General features: G+C 43.8%; 1 protein-coding gene across 1 annotated transcript; it reads left to right on the top strand.

Moving 5' to 3' along the window:
- Positions 1-6: 6 nt before the first annotated feature.
- PIM1 (Pim-1 proto-oncogene, serine/threonine kinase) lies at positions 7-5,150 on the top strand. The gene is made up of 6 exons (XM_006907309.1): positions 7-426; positions 536-642; positions 749-799; positions 892-1,258; positions 2,757-2,933; positions 3,671-5,150. Exons 1-6 carry the CDS (start codon positions 345-347, stop codon positions 3,826-3,828), a joined length of 942 nt encoding a protein of 313 aa, XP_006907371.1. The 5' UTR covers positions 7-344; the 3' UTR covers positions 3,829-5,150.
- The last annotated feature ends 14,989 nt before the right edge of the window (positions 5,151-20,139 follow it).

The following is a 20,139-nucleotide window of genomic DNA, read 5'->3' as shown; positions in this document are numbered from 1 at the left end:
AGAGGACTTGGCGGCAGCGGTGGCGGTGGCGAGACCGGCAGCAGCAGCAGCAGCTACGAGTTCCCTGTGTCGCGGCATTGCCGCACGAGCCCTACGAGCCGTCAATCTCACCGCCCTCGGCGCTGCCTGACCCAGCCTACGGGTCCTCCAGTCGCCAGCCCCGGCAGCGCCCGCAGTTGTCCTCCGACTCGCCCTCGGCCTTCCGCGCCAGCCGCAGCCACAGCCGCAACGCCACACGCAGCCTCAGCCCTAGCTGTAGGCACAGCCACCGGCACAACCCCAGCTCCAGCTCCTTCTGCAGTTCCTCCAGACACAGCCCCTGCACCGACACCCTGGAGGTTGGGATGCTCCTGTCCAAAATTAACTCCCTTGCCCACCTGCGCACGGCGCCCTGCAACGACCTGCACTCCACCAAGCTGGCGCCGGGTGAGCAGCCCCCCAATCCACGGATGCGGGTGGAGGTTGAACCCCCCAAGGTAGGATCTGGGGGCTCACGCGCCGGGCCAGCACTAAGTCCCCTGTGTTTCTTTACTAGGCAAGGAGAAGGAGCCCCTGGAGTCGCAATACCAGGTGGGCCCGCTACTGGGCAGCGGCGGCTTCGGCTCGGTCTACTCAGGCATCCGTGTCGCCGACAACTTGCCGGTGAGTGGGCGCCCCGCCGTGGGGAGGGCGCGCGGGGCAGGGGTCGCACGGGTGTTTTGGCCCAGTTGAGGGTACCTAACGGAGACTCTCCTGGGGTGATTTCCAGGTGGCCATCAAGCACGTGGAGAAGGACCGGATTTCCGACTGGGGAGAGCTGGTGAGTGCCCAGGAAAGAGCGATTCCTAGGGTGGGTGGGGTGAGGGGTTCCCTCCGACTCCCGCCCTAATGCAGCCACCTCGCCCCCCGCAGCCCAATGGCACCCGAGTGCCCATGGAAGTGGTCTTGCTGAAGAAGGTGAGCTCAGGCTTCTCCGGCGTCATTAGACTCCTGGACTGGTTCGAGAGGCCCGACAGTTTCGTCCTGATCCTGGAGCGGCCCGAGCCGGTGCAAGACCTCTTCGACTTTATCACGGAAAGGGGGGCCCTACAAGAAGAGCTGGCCCGCAGCTTCTTCTGGCAGGTGCTGGAGGCCGTGCGGCACTGCCACAACTGCGGGGTGCTCCACCGCGACATCAAGGACGAGAACATCCTCATCGACCTCAATCGCGGCGAGCTCAAGCTCATCGACTTCGGGTCGGGAGCGCTGCTCAAGGACACCGTCTATACGGATTTCGATGGTGAGCCAGGTCTGGGAGGGAGCTGCCCAGGTGACTCGGCCTGGCCTGGAGGCCTCGGCCAGCTTCCCTCTCCGGCCCTTTGTAAAGGTCATCGGGCCGCCAGGCTCGGTGCTAGCAGGGGTGGGGCGAAGAGAGCTTCCCAGCGTAGTAAACTCAGGATTTCAAGCCAGCTGAACCCGTAATGTTTCTGGCATGATTTTATATTTTAAGTGGAATTCAGTGGGTTCCAAGCTTTCCCAATGAATAAGAGGTTGTGGGTAACCGGCCGTAGCCCAGATTTCTGAAGTCTGACCCAGTTTCCCCGCCAGTAAAAGGATGGGAGGGGGAAAAGAGAGGAGAGAGCGGGAGAGATGAAAATTGATGCCGGTTTTGTAATTTTTGTTTTATAAAACTATAAGAGTTTTCTGTAAGGTAGTTTTTAGAGCCGCAGTATTTTGTCGTCTTTGATCTAGGAATGGATAAGGAATAGAAACAGTAGTTTCACTAAATAATTATGTTGTTTTTTTGTTTTGTTTTGGTGTTGTGCGGTGAGAGAGTCGGGAATGAATGTTGTGAAATAAGATCTCTTGCTGGTTTGAAAATTAGTTGGGTGTCTCCGCAGAGGATGAAAATCTATCCTAGGGAGGGGCTTGGAGCGGGTTCTTTCAGAAAAGATGGAATAGAGAGACTGAGATCAAAGCAAAGTAGGGTGGGTCATCATCTAAGCGTCTTAACCTAACAAACGACAGCCTTTCAAAACTTGTGACTGGGGCTTGTGGTTTGTGTTTATTTGCCCTTGGTGGACGCTGGGTTGGGCTGCATTTTTTTTGTATTTAACAGTTAATGGCTGGCCGGGTTCTCCTGTGTTTTTTTTCTTTTTAGTCTTTGCTGCCCCCTGGTGAGCACCAGAGGGATGGCCCTCACTTTTTTTTTTTTTTTTTACAACTCAAAGTTTGTAAACAGGAATCACGTGGTATGAAACCAGCTCTGCAGCTCTGTCTGCCTTTCTAGTGTGGGGAGGAAAGGGTGTGGGTGTCTTGCCCCTGCACTCAGCAGCCCAGGAGGAAGGCCTCCCAAAGGGCACCCCGACTTAGGATGTTGTGCAAGTTTTCTCACCTAGATCTCATCTGAGATGAGAATGTCACTCTGGCTCCTGGGCAGCCTTTAATACAGTTTGAGGATGGTCTGTGGGATACCTCCCTTGATTGTGCAGACATTCATTCCTTCATCCCATTGTGGGTGGTCCTGCCACATACAGGCCTCAGGCGCCCGGCTTGTTTGTTTCTTGGAGCAGTTTGTAAAGAATTTCAGTTTATGGTCTGGGCTGGTACAGAGGTGGGTAATGTTTTGGGTTGGAGAGATGCCTTAAGCTGCCTATCCACTCCTTTTAGCCTGGGGGGAAAATGGAGTTCACTCAGTTCCTGAGAAGGGGTGTGGTGCTTTTTTTAAAAGAGTTGCTTAGCTTGCCACTTGGTTGCTTTGTGCTTTATTTTTGCCTTCCTATTCTCCCGCCTCACAGGGACCCGAGTGTATAGTCCTCCAGAGTGGATCCGCTACCATCGCTACCACGGCAGGTCGGCAGCTGTCTGGTCTCTGGGGATCCTGCTGTATGATATGGTCTGTGGAGATATTCCTTTTGAGCACGATGAGGAGATCATCAGGGGCCAAGTTTTCTTCAGGCAGAGGGTCTCTTCAGGTAACTTCTGGAAAGCTCTTTATTGAGGAGAGAAGCAGGAATCACAAGGTCGTTAGTCCTTGGAGACTTTGAATTCTGGAGAGCTTCATTCTCCAGGAGATGCCAACTGATCCTTAGCTTAGTAGAATCCTAGGCCAGTGATTGACCCTCGAGACTGAGCCCTGGGAATCAAATGGTTTGCATTTGAGCATTCCTTAGAAGGTCATAGGAAGAGCAAGTGTGAAAATATTAAGAAGAAAAGACAATTTAGTTTCACTGAAAGGTTTTTTAAAGTACCAACAGAGTCATCCTCAACTCCTGGCTATTTTGCTAGGGAGTGAAAATTTGAAGCCTCTTTGAGCCTTCTCCCTTAAGGCTGGTTCTAAATATTGCGGTTCCAGTGACCTCATTGTGGGTGGTGTTCATATTTGTAAGTTGGTAGGTGAATTGAATCACCTCATCATGTTCAGTGATGTCTCATCAAAATCATTTGTCATCATTCTTCCTTTTTCTGTTGAGTGGGTGTCGTGGGAAAGGCCCCAGTTATTGAAGTTTGAAAACCACAGGTTTAAGAGGGGACCTGGTGTTTTTTTAGCTAAAAGCAGACTGGAGGATCCAGATGGAAATTAAAGAATATGAGTTCTAGAAAGTATGAGGTCTCTATTGGACTCCAGATTTGTGGGCCCTTGGGAAGCAAATTGGGAAGATCTTTGCATTACAAAAACAAGTTGAGTCATCATAATCTCTCTTTTTTGCAGAGTGTCAGCATCTCATTAGATGGTGCTTGGCCCTGAGACCATCAGATCGGCCATCCTTCGAAGAAATCCAGAATCATCCATGGATGCAAGATGTCCTCCTTCCCCAGGAAACTGCTGAGATCCATCTCCACAGCCTGTTGCCAGGGCCCAGCAAATAGCTTTTCCAGTAGGTCCTCCCCTTCTGTCAGATGCTCCAGGGAGGGGAACCTTCTGTTTCCAGCTTCCCGAGTACCAGTGACACTTCTTGCCAAGCAGGATAGTGCTTGATACAGAAACAACATTTACAACTCATTCCAGACCCCAGGCCCCTGGAGGATACTTCCTAATGGGGGAAGAGACTCACTCCCGGCATCCTAGGCCTCAACTCCTCGTAGATGCTCTCTCCATAGGTGTCCAGCCAGCATTGCTGGACTCTGCACAATCCCGGGGTGGGGGGTGGGAGTGGGTCAGAACCCTGCCATGGAACTGTTCCCTTCATCACGAGTTCTGCTGAATGCCGCGATGGGTTGGGTAGGGGGAAAACGGGTTGGGGTGGGATAGGACTAGCACCATTTTAAGTCCCTGTCACCTCTTCCGACTCTTCTGAGTGCCTTCTGTGGGGACTCCGGCTGTGCTGGGAGAAATACTTGAACTTGCCTCTTTTACCTGCTGCTTCTCTAAAAATCTGCCTGGGTTTGGTTCCCTATTTTTCTCTCCCTTTCCCTTCCCCCCATCCTTCATATGAAAGGTGCCATGGAAGAGGCTACAGGGCCAAATGCTGAGCCACCTGCCCTTTTTCTGCCTCCTTTAGTAAAACTTCGAGTGAACTGGTCTTCCTTTTTGGTTTTTACTTAACTGTTTCAAAGCCAAGACCTCACACACAAAAAATGCACAAACAATGCAAATCAACAGAAAAACTGTAAATGTGTGTACAGTTGGCATGGTAGTGTACAAAAGGATTGTAGTTGATCTAATTTTTTAAAATTTTGCCTTTAAGTTATTATACCTTTTTTTTTTTTGGAAAGATGCGCATTCTAACCTGGAGGTCAACATTATGTATTTATTTATTTATTTATTTGGTTCCCTTCTAGCTCCAAGCTTCCACGGCTGCCGCCATAGTTTTCTTTCTTTCTTTTCTCCTCTGACTTGGGGACCTTTTGGGGAGGGTTGCGAAACTTGCTCTGTTCTTAGGGTGATGGGACTCAGGCGGGAGAGCTGCTGCGGCTCCCCGAGTGCTGCAGGGGCCCCTTGCGCCTGCTTACCCAAGTGGGTATGGGTTCCGTGGGTGATGGGAGAGGGACGTTGCTGACTTGTGTATATAGGATAGATATATGAAAACCAGTTCTGGATGGTGTGCCTTCCGGATCCTCTCTGGGGCTGTGTTTTGAGCAGCATGTAGCCTGCTGGTTTTATGAGTGAAATACTGTACAGGGGAATAAAAGAGATCTTATTTTTTTTTTTTTTATACTTGGCGTTTTTGAATAAAAACTTTTTGTCTTAACGTGGTTTCTAAAGTGTTGTCAATACAGAGACATACTAACGTACATTTATTGATCACTGGTACATGCCAAAGTCCTATCCTAGACAGAAAAATGGAACTTTCAGTCTAAATGGTTCCCTTCAATAAGACTTAGGATAGTTACTTTTCTGAAATCAATGTATGGCCAAAGGGTTGGGAGCCAATCTTGTGGTGGACAAGATTTGGCCTGAGGGGCCCGGTGAAATCCTCTTAATGCAAATTCTAGAGCTTCATTAATATAACACATGTGGCTATTTTCCCAGTTGCGCTGGTCACATTTCATGAAATAGCCACTTATGACTGGCTAGTGGCCCTGGAACTATAGTGTTTCCATCATTGCAGGAAGTTCTGTTGGACAGAGCTTATCTAGAGATACCAAACGTTGCAGTTGCTAAACAGTTGCTTTTTCTGTCTCCCACTAGTAAAATTTTGAGCATGAACCCTTGGTACATGTTAAATATTGAAAAACTATGTATCTGTATTACTCTTAGTTACTGATTCAAGGTCCCTTCATCTTTAGTGTGGAGTTTAGTCATAATACTGGATGGATGGAAATGTGTTTTTTTCACTTAAGCAGACAGGGTTTACCCCTCCTATGTGCTTGTCGGGTTTATAAAGGGAGAAGGTGAAATGTTAGCTCTGCAACTTTCTAACTGGTTGTGCTGGGATAATTAGTATTTTTAATCTGATTTCTTTGCAGGAATCTGTTTAAGCTCTTTGTTCTTTTTGTGAGTTTAATTTAAACTGGATGGTAGAATCCATGAATCTATTTAGTACACATGGCCTGAATATATCCTGATATGCTGAAAGCACACTCAGTTTGCATATTAAGTATTAGCAAACTTTGGTTTCTTGTTTCTTATAAACAGCAATTCTAACATTCTTCCCTGGGGGTCATTTTGACCTCTCCTTTGTGTGTGCACACTCTTTGGACACTGGCCAAGATGCTATCTTGTCAGGTTGCTTGAGGGTTCAGGCTGCGATACCCCTCACTATTATCTACCCTTAAGCTTGGACTAGATTCCAAATGTTAGCTCAGCCCCCATGTGTTGCGGGAAAGGAAGGATTTCTTGGTTCTGGGGGCTGATAGAAAATTTCTGAGTTCCCCTTTTCCCTTTCCTCTTTCCTCCTCCCTACCCACCCCTTGACAAACACACACATTCCCCAGTGTGTGTGTGAGGGTTGCATGTTTCGGTAAAGTGGACATGTGAGCAATTGTTCCAAACTCAAACTTCTAATGAATCTAGCAAACCCCCTCCTTCTGTCTTGAAGTCCGTTTCTGGCAGTTCTCCTATCCTCTGTTGAGACTACTCGGGGTGATGGAAGACAGGGTCTCTGATGAAATACATATTGTGCTTCTATTGGGTGCAAGATATGAGGGGTTATATGGGAAAGGTAAAAGATCCTATTTAGTCTCTTTAAGGATACTTTAAAATCTAGTGTGGAATGGGAGTCATAACTAATGACTGGCCACAGGAATGTGGAGAGCAATGATTATGAGCATAGCCTTGGGAATCCACCTCGCACTTTGGTCCTATCACCTGGATGCCTTGGGCAAGTTGTCCAACTTGATTGGATTGTTAGGAAGATCTAGTTAAATGATGGGACGATTGAGTTAAATAATGGGTGTACTTACATGCAAACAAATACTACCTCCTGCTTACTATATATATATGCATCTATATAGTAAGAGTACTAAGAAGTGCTTGGTCAATAAATTCCCAGAGTCAGGATAGCGGTTAGGTCTGCAGAGGAAGAAGGGAGGTTGTGATGTGGGGAGGGGTATCTACACAGGCCCCTTCAATTATTTGTGCAATGCTTTAGTTCACAAGCCAAATGGTGAAGACTAAGGGGTTTGCATTATCCTTTATAGCTTTTGGGTTGTCTTGAATATTTCATGATAAAAATTTAAAGGTAATTTACAAATTTATGCTTATCACGTAGGCAGCAGATAGAGTTATTACCGCCCTTGGCTGAAATGATCTGGGAAGGCTTCAAAGAGGAGCCAACATTTCAAATGGATTTTGAAGGAAGAACCTCAGTTTGTTCACCTGTAAACTGAACATGCAGATAGAGCAGAGAAATCCAGAGGAGCTGATGTTTTTCCCCATATTAGATCAAAGATCAGTACACTATGGCCTGCTGACCAAGTCTGGCACACCACTTGGTTTTGTATGGCCTGCAAACCAAGACTAGGTTTTACTTTTTGGGATGGTAGAAAAAGTTCAGATGAATAATGTTTCTAACACATAAATATTATATAAAATTCAATCGCTAGTGTTTGTAAATAAAGTTCATCCATTTATGAATTGTTTATGGCTGCTTTAGTACTGCAGTAGCAGAGTTAAATAGTTGCAACAGAGATCTTATGGCTGGTAAAGCCAAAAATATTTACTATGTGGCCCTTTACAGAAAAATTTGCTAACTCCTGCACTAGACCATGGTCTCTTTGATTCATTTGCCTCTTTCTTAACACTTAGCAATTGTAGCTAACACTCATTCAGTACCTACTATGTACCCAGCTTTGCATGTATTAACTTACTTAATTGTACAACAAATCTCTATGAGGTAGATGCTATTATTTATCCCTCTTTTACAGATAGGGAAGACTGAGGTGCAGAGCAGTAAATTCCCAGGTCAAAGGTCACATACCTAAGAAGTGGCCAGGTCAGAACAGGACCCAGGCAATCCATGCTCATTATTACTCTGCTAAATTGCTTCTTAATAAACAGTTTGTGTGGATTAGTCATCTCAAGATTCCTTCAGGGCCCAAGTCTGGAGGTCAGGGAAGTTATTCCTCAGACTCTGGGGGAGTCGGGTAAGCAGGTCTATTCTGTGGGAACAGTCATTATTGGCTCTTGTGAGCTGCCCTTTACTTGGGCCTGAGTGGAGAGGAAGAGTTGGAGGCAGTAAAGGGAGGAGAAAGGGGACAAGGGGGAGGGGTGGTAAGGGGTGGGGCCAGGGCACATTTCTTGTAAATGTTGCTCAGCTCCTTCAACTGCTCTGCTGGGTTCTTAGAAACCCTTACCACAAAGGACCTATCGAGAATAGTGTTATAGCAGATATGGCCTCATCCCCCAGTTCATTTCCTGCCCAGCCTTGCGCTAGTAACCCCGATTGCCAAGAACAAGGTTACAGTGACCCCTCAGCATTGCTGTGGGAGGAAGTGCAAAAATAAGCAGAACTAGGGTCAAGCTGAGAGGGCAGTCTTTTTTTTTTATTGTAACAGGACTTCCGATGTACAGAATTGGATTAATCATAATCCTTGGTTCCTAATATATTCTCGTCAGTGGTCCAAGCACGGCCTATTGTTATTACATTAGGTGGTGAACTTACCGCCCAACTCCAGAAGCAGACATTGATTGACAATGACATCCGGCTTTCTACATGATCTTCTCTTAGTCCATTCCTTGCCTCTCTCAGATATAACCCGCTGTCCTAAATTTTGTGTTTAGCATTCTCTTACATGTCTTTGAAAATTTTTATTTTATAGGAATAGAGTGTTTGGTTTTAGTTGTTCTTAAAGTTTATAAAGGGTATCGTGCATGTATGTAGTGATCTGGAACTTGTTCTCTTCACTCAACATTATGTTATAAAGATTCATGCACATTGTAGCACTTGGTCCATTTTCTGTCTAGAATATTTTATTGTATGGACAGATATTTGGGTTGTGGCCAGGAGAGGCCGGTCTTTAGGGTTCCCCTGGGTTAAATCACTTAGGAGGTCAGCATGCACAGAAAAGTGTAGCTCTTGCCCAATACCCCAGGCTCCCCCTGGGACCATGTAGCCATTCTATATTAATCTGTGGAGCACCTACTGTGCACCAGGCACCCTGCCGCAAACACTGAGAACTCTTTTTTTTATGTGCGAGTAGACAGAACCAGGCTTTTCTCATCTGCCCCCTTCAGGGTTCAGTGTGATGCCAGCAAAGACAATTGTCACAGCAAAGCAAAGATCCGATTGCATGGGCTCCCAGTGAGATCTATGGAGCTGGCAGTGACTATCGTTTACATGCTGTGGTGTGGGAGTGTTGGGTGGTATATGTGTAGCGTGTGTCTGGTGTGGTGTAGCGATGATGATATGGTGTGATGGTGTGTGTATGTGTGCACATATTGTATCTTTGGTGCGTGTGGTGAAGCATGGTATATATATGTTTATGGGTGTATTTATGTGCACAGATAGTACAGTTGGTATGGGTGCTGTATATGTGTATGTATGTATATGGGCTGCTGGACATACACACTCAGTCTGAGTTACTACCTGCTTACCCCATCTGAACTGAAGAGTCCTATTTCTTCACTCAGAGGCTTGGCTCCCTCCTTTTCCTACCTCTGCTCTGATTCTCTTCTCTGCCCCACTCCTTTTTCTCACCTCTCTTCATCTCTTATCTTCTTCCCGATCTCCAACTCAGATCTCTCCTCCCTTAACCACCCACCCAATTCCCTTCATTCCTCTTCCCAGTTCCTCCTCCAGTTGGCCCAATAGACCTTTGAGACCTCATCCTTATTTGACCTTTCAGTCTCATACAACTGTTGACTCCTCCCTCCTTCTTGAAACACCTCCCCTGGTGTCATGACCCTTGGTTTCCCTTCACCTTCTCTGCCTCTTAGACCATTTCTTCTCCCTCACTTGCCTTTTAAACTCAGGTGTTCTTTCTCTTCCTCACTCCTAAGCTGGCTAGCAGGAAGCAGATGGCAGTCTCAGATTGGATAAAGTGAGGAGAGTGTGAAAAAGAACTATTTACAAAGGTGTGGGGCAGGTGTTGGGAAACCACCCAGGGCAGCGCTATACCCTGGGGCCAGCAACAGTGGGAGCTGTTACGTCTCTCATCTGAGAGGCAGAAGAGGGAGCAGGCAGTGGAATCATGTAGGTGTGGAGAAGCTGCCTGATGAGATCTGTGACCTTCATCCCAGAGAAGCAGTCAGCCTGTGCTAACACCACTTAGGGAGAGCCAGAGAAATAAATACCTTGGCCTCTCTCTTTTCTCACCCTCTTATCTTCTACCAGGGCCTCTTATAGGCTGAACCCAACTGGAAGTCAGAGGCAGGGAGTCTAGTGTGATGCAGTCTGAACAGGTCAGCCTCTTGGGGGCTGCAGATGGAGAAGGGCAGGGAGTGGCTCTGGAGAGGCAAAGGGAAGAAACCGGGCACAGTTGCTGCGGGATTCTGCCTTTTCTCCAGCTTCACTGACCATCTTCTCTCAGATAATTCCCTTAACTGCAGTACAGACCTCTCTCCTGAGCTCCAGGTCAAGATCCTTCGAGGTCCCGCTGCCCAGGGTCCCCAGGAATTCAGTAATTGAATATCACTTGTGTGCCTACAGGAAAATGATTGAGGCCTCCTCAACCCCTGAATACCTTCTGCACCTTCTGAAAATGATTGAGGCCTCCTCAACCCCTGAATACCTTCTGCACAGCTTTCTTCTCAGTTCCCCTTATGAAGTTCCTAAGAGGCACAGATGCCCACATATTTTCCAAGTGCAAATAATTTTTTTAAAAAATGACACATGCTTTTTAGCAAAAATAATGATATAACATGAATTAAAGTTATGTGATGTAATGCTGCCACACCAGAAGTACTTAGCATATCCATATATCTATAATATTTATACATATACACATATTTTCTCTATATAATTTTACAGAACAGAGCTCATATTTTTGTAATCGATCTCACACACTTAACAATGTGCTATTGAATGTTTTTATTTCAAGAACTATAGATAAGCATAATCATTTTGTTATGGCCATAATACAGATGTATATTATTAATTCACATAACTTCCAACTTTTTTAGCATTATATATGAAATAGTCTGTTACCAGACAGAGCTTTGGGCAGAGAATAATTGTTGCCTATGCCAATATCCATTCTCTTTTTCTTCCTTGATAACAGAACCTCTGGTTTTTAGCTGGTCATGTACCTGGCTTTCCTGAAGAAGAAAGACTAAATTCTCCAGATTCCCATGCAGCTAGCTGTGGACATATGACCAAGTTACGCCCAATGAAATGTAAGTAAAAGTGTTGTGGGAGCAGATTCCAGGAAACATGTAGTAGGCACCCTTCACCCTGAGAGGAAAGAGGGAATTCTCTGAGAAGAGGGTGATGAAGGTGGTGGGGAAATATGCCGAGTGGACAAACATGAAAAGCTACTTCAGGCTACTCCATCCATTCAAGCCCTCATCACTATCACCGTGTTTGTGATAAGCTTTTATTATTTTACTGGAAAAATACTTTCTCCCTTTAAGTTAATGATTTTGAGGAAGTGTGTGGCATGTTTCATTATACTTTCATTGTATCTTTGTCCCCACTTCTGCCCTCTCATGCCCCCCAGGACGCACCTCTCCAATTTTATAGTACAAGTCAGTTAAAAAGTGAGATACGATATCAAGCCAATTCTCATTTATTTACAATCAATCCATGGGGAAAATTATATGGTTATATGAATAATATAAAGTTAAAAATAACTTAAAATGTATATTTGACTCTGAAGCGTATTCCTAAATCCAACACATTTTCACTGATGGAGAAAAGAAGGGAATGAATATTTTTTAAAAAACTAACTTTATCGAGGGATAATTTACATAGGCTAAATAACACCCATTTTTAGCACACAATTTGATGTGTTTTGACAATTGTACACACCTGTGTAACCACTACCTCTATCAAGATATAGAACATTTCCACCACCCCCAAAGTTTCACGTGTTTCTGGGCAATCTTCCCATCCCACCCTCACCAGCTCCAGCCAACCACTGATCCACTTTCTGTCAGTATAGATTAGTTTTGCCTATTCTAGAATTTTATTTAAATGGTGTCATACAGCATGTGAGAATGACCATTTATGGGTGCCTAGCATATGACATACTTTACAAGTGTATAATCATTTCCCTTTTAAAGATGAGAAAACCAAGACTCAGAAATTCAAAAATTTACCAAGGTCACATGGCTAGTAAGTGGCAGAATAAGTTTATCTGTCTCCAAGTTCAGGGTCTTTCTTTATACACCACACTGTTGCTATCCTTGGTTTTGTGTAGGCGTGAAAAGATGAATATATTAGGGGCAGATGTAAGGTCAAGGTTTACAATCTTATGAAAAGGCGAGAGTAAGGCACATAGAACACCTGGAGAAAAGACAAAAGGATAAATAATAAAATGTTAAAATAAATTGTAACCAACCACCAAAAATATGTCCTCTGCTTTTTACAAACAAACAGCCGTTGGAGGCCTAAGAAGAGAGCTTTGGCTGAAGGTGTCACAACAGGTTCTCAGGGGGCAGGATTACCTTGCGCCCTAGGCATTGACTTCAGACAAAATCATGAAGCTAGGCTGGGAAAATCTGACTCAGAGGGGGCCAGATCTCAGGTCTTCTTTCCTGTCCAGTATTAGAATCTGAAGTTTAGAAAATCATAATTTAGTCAGGAAAACACAGACTTAGTTCCCAAATTCCACAACAGTAGCATTATTAGGGCAGTTGGGGACACTTCAAGGAGTTTAAGGACAAGTAAAAAGAACAGACAATTCTCTAGGCTCTATAGGGTCGTGTTTCAAAAGTTTGTTTGTGCATCATTTGTTTGAAATTCAAAACATCTTCCCAGAGAAACCTCATTACAGATGGAGGTTGGGCTCTCAGATCTGCACTCAAAGGCTGAGTTAACACATGAGGTGGTTGAAATACTATACGACTGCTATGAAAACAATTCTGCAGCAGTTCTAGACTCAGACAAAACAGCGAATTGTGGACTCATAGGCAGCTTGAGCTGTTGTCTAGACCTCCCTCCTACTTGGTACACGGTTTGCCTCCACCATATCCCTGTCCATTGGTGTTCTGCCTTAGCCAGGACCATCCCCTTTGCAAGATAGAAAATTCTTCCTCCTTTCAAGCTGAAGTTTGTCTTCTGCTGCCTTCACTTCCTTGGTCCCTAGCTCTACTCTCTGACTCTACGTGAATCTGATCACTCTCTCATGTGACAGGTCTTCAAGAGTTTATGGGTGTTCGTTTTACTATTTTTTTTTATTCAAATTTCTGCACGTTTGAAATTTTTCATAATAAAAAATTGCAGGAAATGTGTGGAAACAAACCTCAAGTGTCTCTCTGAAACTGGCGAAGATTGAGTATAGTAATCAGGAAAAATTATATTGACCTACTTGAAAAAAATGTGACCACAAAGTACCCAGTGAATCAGACATCTGTCAGGGTGAGAAAAGGGCAGAAGAGCCAGCCAACTCCTACACTGGGGGATGACTGATAGAAACTTAAGACAAAACTTTTTTTCTAGGTTGTTGTAAGGACTGTTTGAGACTATATCAAAGAAAGTATAGGGTGGGCCACACACATAGAAAGTGCTACTAAATACAGTCAATTCTTGTTGTTCGTGGTAGTTATGTCCTATAAAGTTGCTATGAACACCGAATTTGTGACTACTGAACTACTCTTGTTCCTGGGGGAAAGATAGGGTTAGATTCCTGTGAGTCTCTGGTCACAAATAATTTAAGTGAGTTTCTGTCTAAGGACATCTTAGTTAATATATATATGGTAAGTCTTTACTTTACATTACCAATAGGTTCTGCAACTTTAAGCTAAATGACATATAAAATAAAACAATTTTACCATAGGCTAATGATATAAACAAAAGTTCCTACAACTTCTCATCAACATTATAACAAAATGACGTTGGACGAAACAACGTTATTCAAGTTACTGTGTTATTGAATCATTCACATTGAACTCATGGCCAACACCTTATAACTCGTGCCCAAGGGACGTTTACTTAACACCTGTGTTTTCTCTGTAAATCTTGTCACAGCCTTCTTGCACTTAGGGACACTAGACAGCGCTTCAGCACTACATTTGGGGGAAGTTTTTAATCAGCAAAGTACCAACAAAAATCACAAAAATATGAAAAACCTAGCAATAAATATATTACCAAAGGACACTTCTTTACAGTATGAGATCTGAAACAAGAAGGCTTTGTTCCACCTTGTTCCACATGGCAATGTTGGGTGAGTCTTGCATGTTGTGTGACTCAAAATTTTGGTGCTTTGCACATATCTTCAGTGACCATGAAAGCACTGTGACTACTGATTTTGGGGTCACAAATAAGTTTTAGTAAGAAGGCAAATTCACAAATACAGAATCCATGAATAATAAACACAATGGTCGTTGGTTAAAGAGGTTTATTTAAAAAAAAAAAAAAACACCTTTCTTTCATATACTTTATTTCTTTGGAAAATCATGAGGTAAGCAACATAAATGGTCTTATCCCCATTTTTTAGATGTTGAGGGTAACAAGACTGTTGAGTGGCAGAAACTAGACCAAAACCAGGACTTTAACCTTCTGTTCCAGGACTCATCCACTACAAGTGGATTTGAGTTCCAGTTACCACAAAGTAGAATTACTCAAGCCTACCTAACTGATACTCATTTTGAAATCTTCATATTTCCAGTCATCAAGACACTCAGTTAAGGAAGTAATTTTTTTACATAACTATTTATTTATATCAGTGTGGATTCATGGACATTGACTTAATTCTGAGTTATAAAATCCAATACTATTGTTACTTATTTTGTTGCTCCAATTGTTTCAGCTTTGGCCATTGAGTCAGTTCCTGTGTCTTTTCCATGAGCTCCCATTCTTTTCTGAGCACTTTCTTACTTCTGCCACCACAAGATGCTCCAGCCTCATCCTGCATTTTCCCCCTCTAGCCCAGACTCAACCACTTCTCCAAAGTACTTTGGATCCTTTAACTGAAGAATGGTGTTTAAAAACCAAATCTGGGCTCTAGTGTGCTCATTGCTCCTGGGGTATCATTGTTTCCACGCCCTCTCAGGGATCAGAGCTAGGAAATGTGTATATATACTGATCCATGCATGAACACAGGTCTATATTTACTTCTGCATCTATTCATGATACCAGTTAAGGAGCTTTTTATGAAAGTTGTTCCTTTGTCTTTACAACGTAGTATGTAGTAGGTTCACAAAAATACTTGTTGAGCTGAATTGAACTGTAGTAGGTTCACAAAAAATACTCGTTGAGCTGAATTGAACTAATTAGAAACGTAGTATGTAGCAGGTTCACAAAAAATACTTGTTGAGCTGAATTGAACTAATTAGAAAATTAGGGAAACAATGTGATGCAGAAAAGTGTTTAAGGATCGAAAGAGCAAGATAAATGAAATCTTTGTCAGTGGGTGACACTGAAGGGGCCTGGCCTTGTATTTGAAATCAGGGTGCAAAGACCAGCTCTTGCCACTTAGCCCCAGGACCTCGAATGAGTTACCTAACCTCTGTGGGCCTAAGTTTCCTCATCCATAAGAAGAAGCACTTACTGGGCTAAACGATTGTTGTGATTCCTTTCAGCCTGAGAGCGCCAATCTGATCACATCACTCACTTGCTTTAAACATCTTTTAAGGACAGGCAGTTTCTCCATTATTTTTTTTACAGCATGACCTGGTGTGTGTTCGTATATATGTGTTTACACACACACACACAATGGTGTGTGTGTGTGTGTAAACACATATATACGAACATGCACGTATGTACATAAACATATATATTATATAGTGTATGTGTGTGTGTGTGTGTGTGTATTAGGGGTTGATCTGAGATAATGTAACAGAAACGTAAGTGTGTGTCAAGTAAAATAGAAGTTAACTTCTCTTTCACATAATTTGGCTTCTCTTTTATAGTCTGGAGGTGTGCTTTTCAAGGCTCTAACACCAGCAATAACACCAGAGCCCAAGGTGACTGCTCCAGTTCCTACCATCATGTCTGTGTCCCAGTCAGTGGGAAAAGGGAAAGAAACAAAGGAGTGCATGCCATTCCTTTTAGAAGCATGATCCAGAAATGGCACATACCACTGGTGCTCACACTCATTTGGCCAGAACTCAGTCACATAGCCACACCTGACTGCAAAAGAGGCTGGAAAATGTAGTTTCTAGCTAGGCAGCCACGTGCCAACACTTGGGGATCCGATTATTAAAATGAAGAAGAGGAGCATGGATTGATGGAAAACTTGCCATATCTGCTACAATATATATAACTGAAACAACATTTTCACAAATGGTACTTAATACAAAAATTATTATATCTAATTTTAGTCTATTCTATTCAATATCCTTTTCATTTTTTAAAATATTGGTCTTGACCTATCAAATTGACTTCATACTCAAATGGGTTACAGCCTTCATGTTGAAAAGCACTTTCCCAGAGCGAATTGCAAACTCCTCCTTCAGCACAGCACGGTGGTCTCTTTACAACATGGCTGCTGCTCAGTCTGCAGCCTTCTTGCTGGCTGCTGCCCATCACCACTGCAGAAACCACTGAGCTCCCAATTCCTAGACACACTATCATATTCTCCAGCTTCTTGTCTTTGCACTCACTCTTCCCTCCATCTGGGATGCCTTCTGCCCATCTTTATTGTTGAAAGTCCAATTTGTGTGTCTCCTCCTCTAAAAACCCTTCTCTTATTGTAAGTCATCTGCAGAATTGATCCACTGCTTGGTGCTGAACCCCTTATTATGCTGAATTCCATATAACAATTAATATTCTTAGCTGTCAGCTTCCCCTCCTATTCTATGAGCCCCTCAAGGGCCAGAAAGCAGGTCTCATTCATCTTTGTGTCACCAGCACCTTTCTCAAGGCCCAGCACAAATCTAGGTCCAAAGCATGCTTGATGAGTTGACCAGAAGATAGGCGATTTCTTTCGGAAGAGGCAAAGCCTGCCCTAATTCCCTTAGGCAGAGTCACTTCTGCTTTGCTCTCCTAATGCTTTCCTTGAGCCTTACACACTGCCTGGTTAATGTTAGGGGCCCTGGAGCCAGTCTGCCTGGGTTCACATTCCAGCAGTTCCACTTTATGTGTGACTCTAGAAGAGTAACTTAACCTTCCTGAGCCTTAGCTCTAATGGGGAAAATAATACAATTTATTTCATAGCATTGTTGTGAGAATTAAACTAACTCATTCATTTGGAACAGTACCTAGTAAACATTCAATATGCATTAGTTATTATAGTCTATCTATATATTTCTCCCCACTAGACCATTTGAACCTGGAGGGAAGAATTATATCTCTCTTGATGCTTTTTGTACAGGCCTTGCTCATCGTAGCCCTCCATAAATGTTGACTTTAATTGGCAAGTCACCTGGAAATCCAGACCAGTATCATTTCCATATCTGGCTAGCCTGTGGGAATTGCAACAAAAGGCAGGCCAGTGAACATCTAGCCAAGTGTAACCTACTCAGGGAGAGACAGCCAGAGGAAACCACGCCTGCCACAGCTAGTCAAGTTCTTTGAGAGATTCAACAAGCATGACAGACAAAGGGAAACTTGTAGACTTGTTTATTAAGAGTGCCAACAATTCTTTGACCAAGTTTGAACTACCCCGAGGTAATGAGGGGAGATGTTTTCTTATGAATAGGGAGCTGGCTCTATTAATTAAACAGAGGGTAGAGTTAGACAGGTACTTCTCTGTTTAACGGTGCGGTGTCCCAAAGGTGAGAGCTGTGTTTCCTAAACCCTCGTACAGCTGAGGACTAGCTTCAGGAAAACAGAGACCACTCCAGGTATTTGAGGCAGAACGGGATTAGATATAAGGAATTAGTTCTTTCAAAAGAGGCTTTGTGTCTTGCCTTTGGGAATGACTCCTGGATGACAATGCTGAACTTGCCTGCCAGGAGACTTACTGCCACCGTCCCTCTCAGGAAGGTGGGGGTCAGAAGGTCACCTTTGGAAGGAACTGTTGATTTCTGGAAAACACCACCACAACAGCAACCCAGGGATCAGAAAGCTACGGCTGCCCACGAGGTTAGTGGCTGAACACTGGCCCTTTGCTGCAGAGAAACACGGGGACTCAATGGCCTCTGCTTCACTTCTGCCTTCCCAAGTTCACACTCTATATCCAGCTTCCAGGATCCAGCTGCAAGGGAGTCTAGAATATTTGATTTTAGCATTCCACTCTGAGATACAGGGAAGAACATCAAGGGTTGTAAGGGGTGCTGGACCAGTCAATCCACCATATTCGCAATGCCCTCACTCACTGTGGTCCAGTCACTGGCTTTCTGACTATTCTTTGAACACAACAAACTTGTTCCCCCTGTTTGGAATTTGCATTTGCTGTTCCTTCTGCTTGGAATGCCCTTTCCACAGATTTTCCCAGTCCTCTTAAGCACCATGTCCCCAGAGAGACATTTCTTACCCAAAGGTCTCCTAGATGCCCCTCTCTACTGGGTCTTGGGCCTGTTCCTGAAACAATCAATCACAAGGATGGAATTATTAGGAATAGCTAAATCTTATGATCTGGGATAAAACTCGATTATATCACTTTGTTTCATTTTCTTCTTCGTACCTGTCACTAGCTGAAATTATGATATATACTTATATGTCCACTTGCTTATCACTTGTCTTCCTTTTTTGGAGTGTAAGTTTCATGAGAGGAGGAGCTTTACCTGTTTTCTCCACATCCATAGCTCCAACATCTAGAATGGGGCCTGATATATATGTGGTATGTGCTCAGTAAACATTTGTTTAATGAAACACGGAGAAATCGAGATAACATAGCACTTTGGAGTGACCTCTGTTACTTGATTTATTGTGTAATATTGTAATTACTCCCTCATAGGCTCCCTTCTTGACTCGGGGCCACAACTGCATCTGGTTTTTTATTTTTGCTTCACTTCTTACTATAATGGCCAGTGAATAGTTGATAAGTCATGCGTTTTGATGAATGAATAAATGAAAGGAAGAAAGAAGACATGAATGCACATGTTTAGGAAGCATAGGTGTGTTTCCAGGATGTCAGAAGGAGACGACGGAGGGAGGGGGTGATTATTGTAAAAAGGTGATTAAATACTAAATAAAGGCATCTCGATCGGGCCAGAAAATGCAAGAGATCCTTGGATCAGAGGGTGGGGCAGGTGGGGTTGGGCTGAGGTCAGGGTAGCTGGCAGCAAGTTCAACATGGGCAAAGGAAGATGCAGGGAGCTGGGGAAACTTGAAAAAGTGCTGCCAAGTATTTATTTGCAGAAGTGATAGGATCTCTAGTTGCTTGGCACGTCTTACAACTACTTTCTCCCAATCTCTCTAAAAGGGATCCTTTGTCCCCTTAAAAACTCTGTTTGAGAAGCAAGACAGCTTCAAGTTTCATTCTCCACTTCATTCATAAAATACATCTTGTCACTGTCATGCTCTGGGGACGAGAGAAAAACCAAACACCTCCTTTTAAGTAAGATGCATTCTTGTGTTGCCCCTCACGGGACATCCTTCTGAAGGGAAAAGGCAGCCTTGGTGGAAGCCAGAATGAGATTTCAGAAGAAATTTTTACCTTTTTATATCTTTAATATGTAAGTTATTTCCGATAATCACCAAATAATTGTTTAACTCACCTTTTACATATATACAAACATACGAACACACATGTACACAAATACACAAATATGATATACATAAATACAAACATTCATAGACACAAACACAGATACACAAAAACACAATCACATGCACACACACACACACAAAACCTTTGTTTATGAAACAAAATTAATAGAATCTAAAGGCATTTGTAAAGCCCATTTACCAGGAAGAAAATTATACTTCATTTATGGGAAAAAAAAAACATTTAAGCATTTAAGCATTTAAACAACATTCTATTTTACTAACGGCCTGCATAGATCCTCTGGCTGCACCGTCAAGTCTTGAGGTGACCACAGCCCTGGCCAAACACCTAGACGAAAGGCAAGGGGAAGGAAGCTGAGAAAGGTTTTATGAGCAGCTTGCCCATGCGAAAGGCTGGAGACTCAAGAGCTTAGCCTGCCGTCTCCATGACGGCCTCACCCAGGGGCAGGCTCTCAGGGGCCTTCGTTAACCACTTGTGGGATGAGCAAGTTGATTGGGGAAAGAAAAGCAAAGCCTCAGTCCATATGTAGAGACCAATGGTCCGATAAGACCAAAGCAGGGGAAAAAGGGCTTCAAAGGCTGA

Source organism: Pteropus alecto, unplaced genomic scaffold (genome assembly GCF_000325575.1).
Source record: "Pteropus alecto unplaced genomic scaffold, ASM32557v1 scaffold202, whole genome shotgun sequence".
Classification (NCBI taxonomy): Eukaryota; Metazoa; Chordata; class Mammalia; order Chiroptera; family Pteropodidae; genus Pteropus; species Pteropus alecto.
Note: the sequence above shows the minus strand (reverse complement) of the source record. Positions and strands in the feature narration are given on the sequence as shown.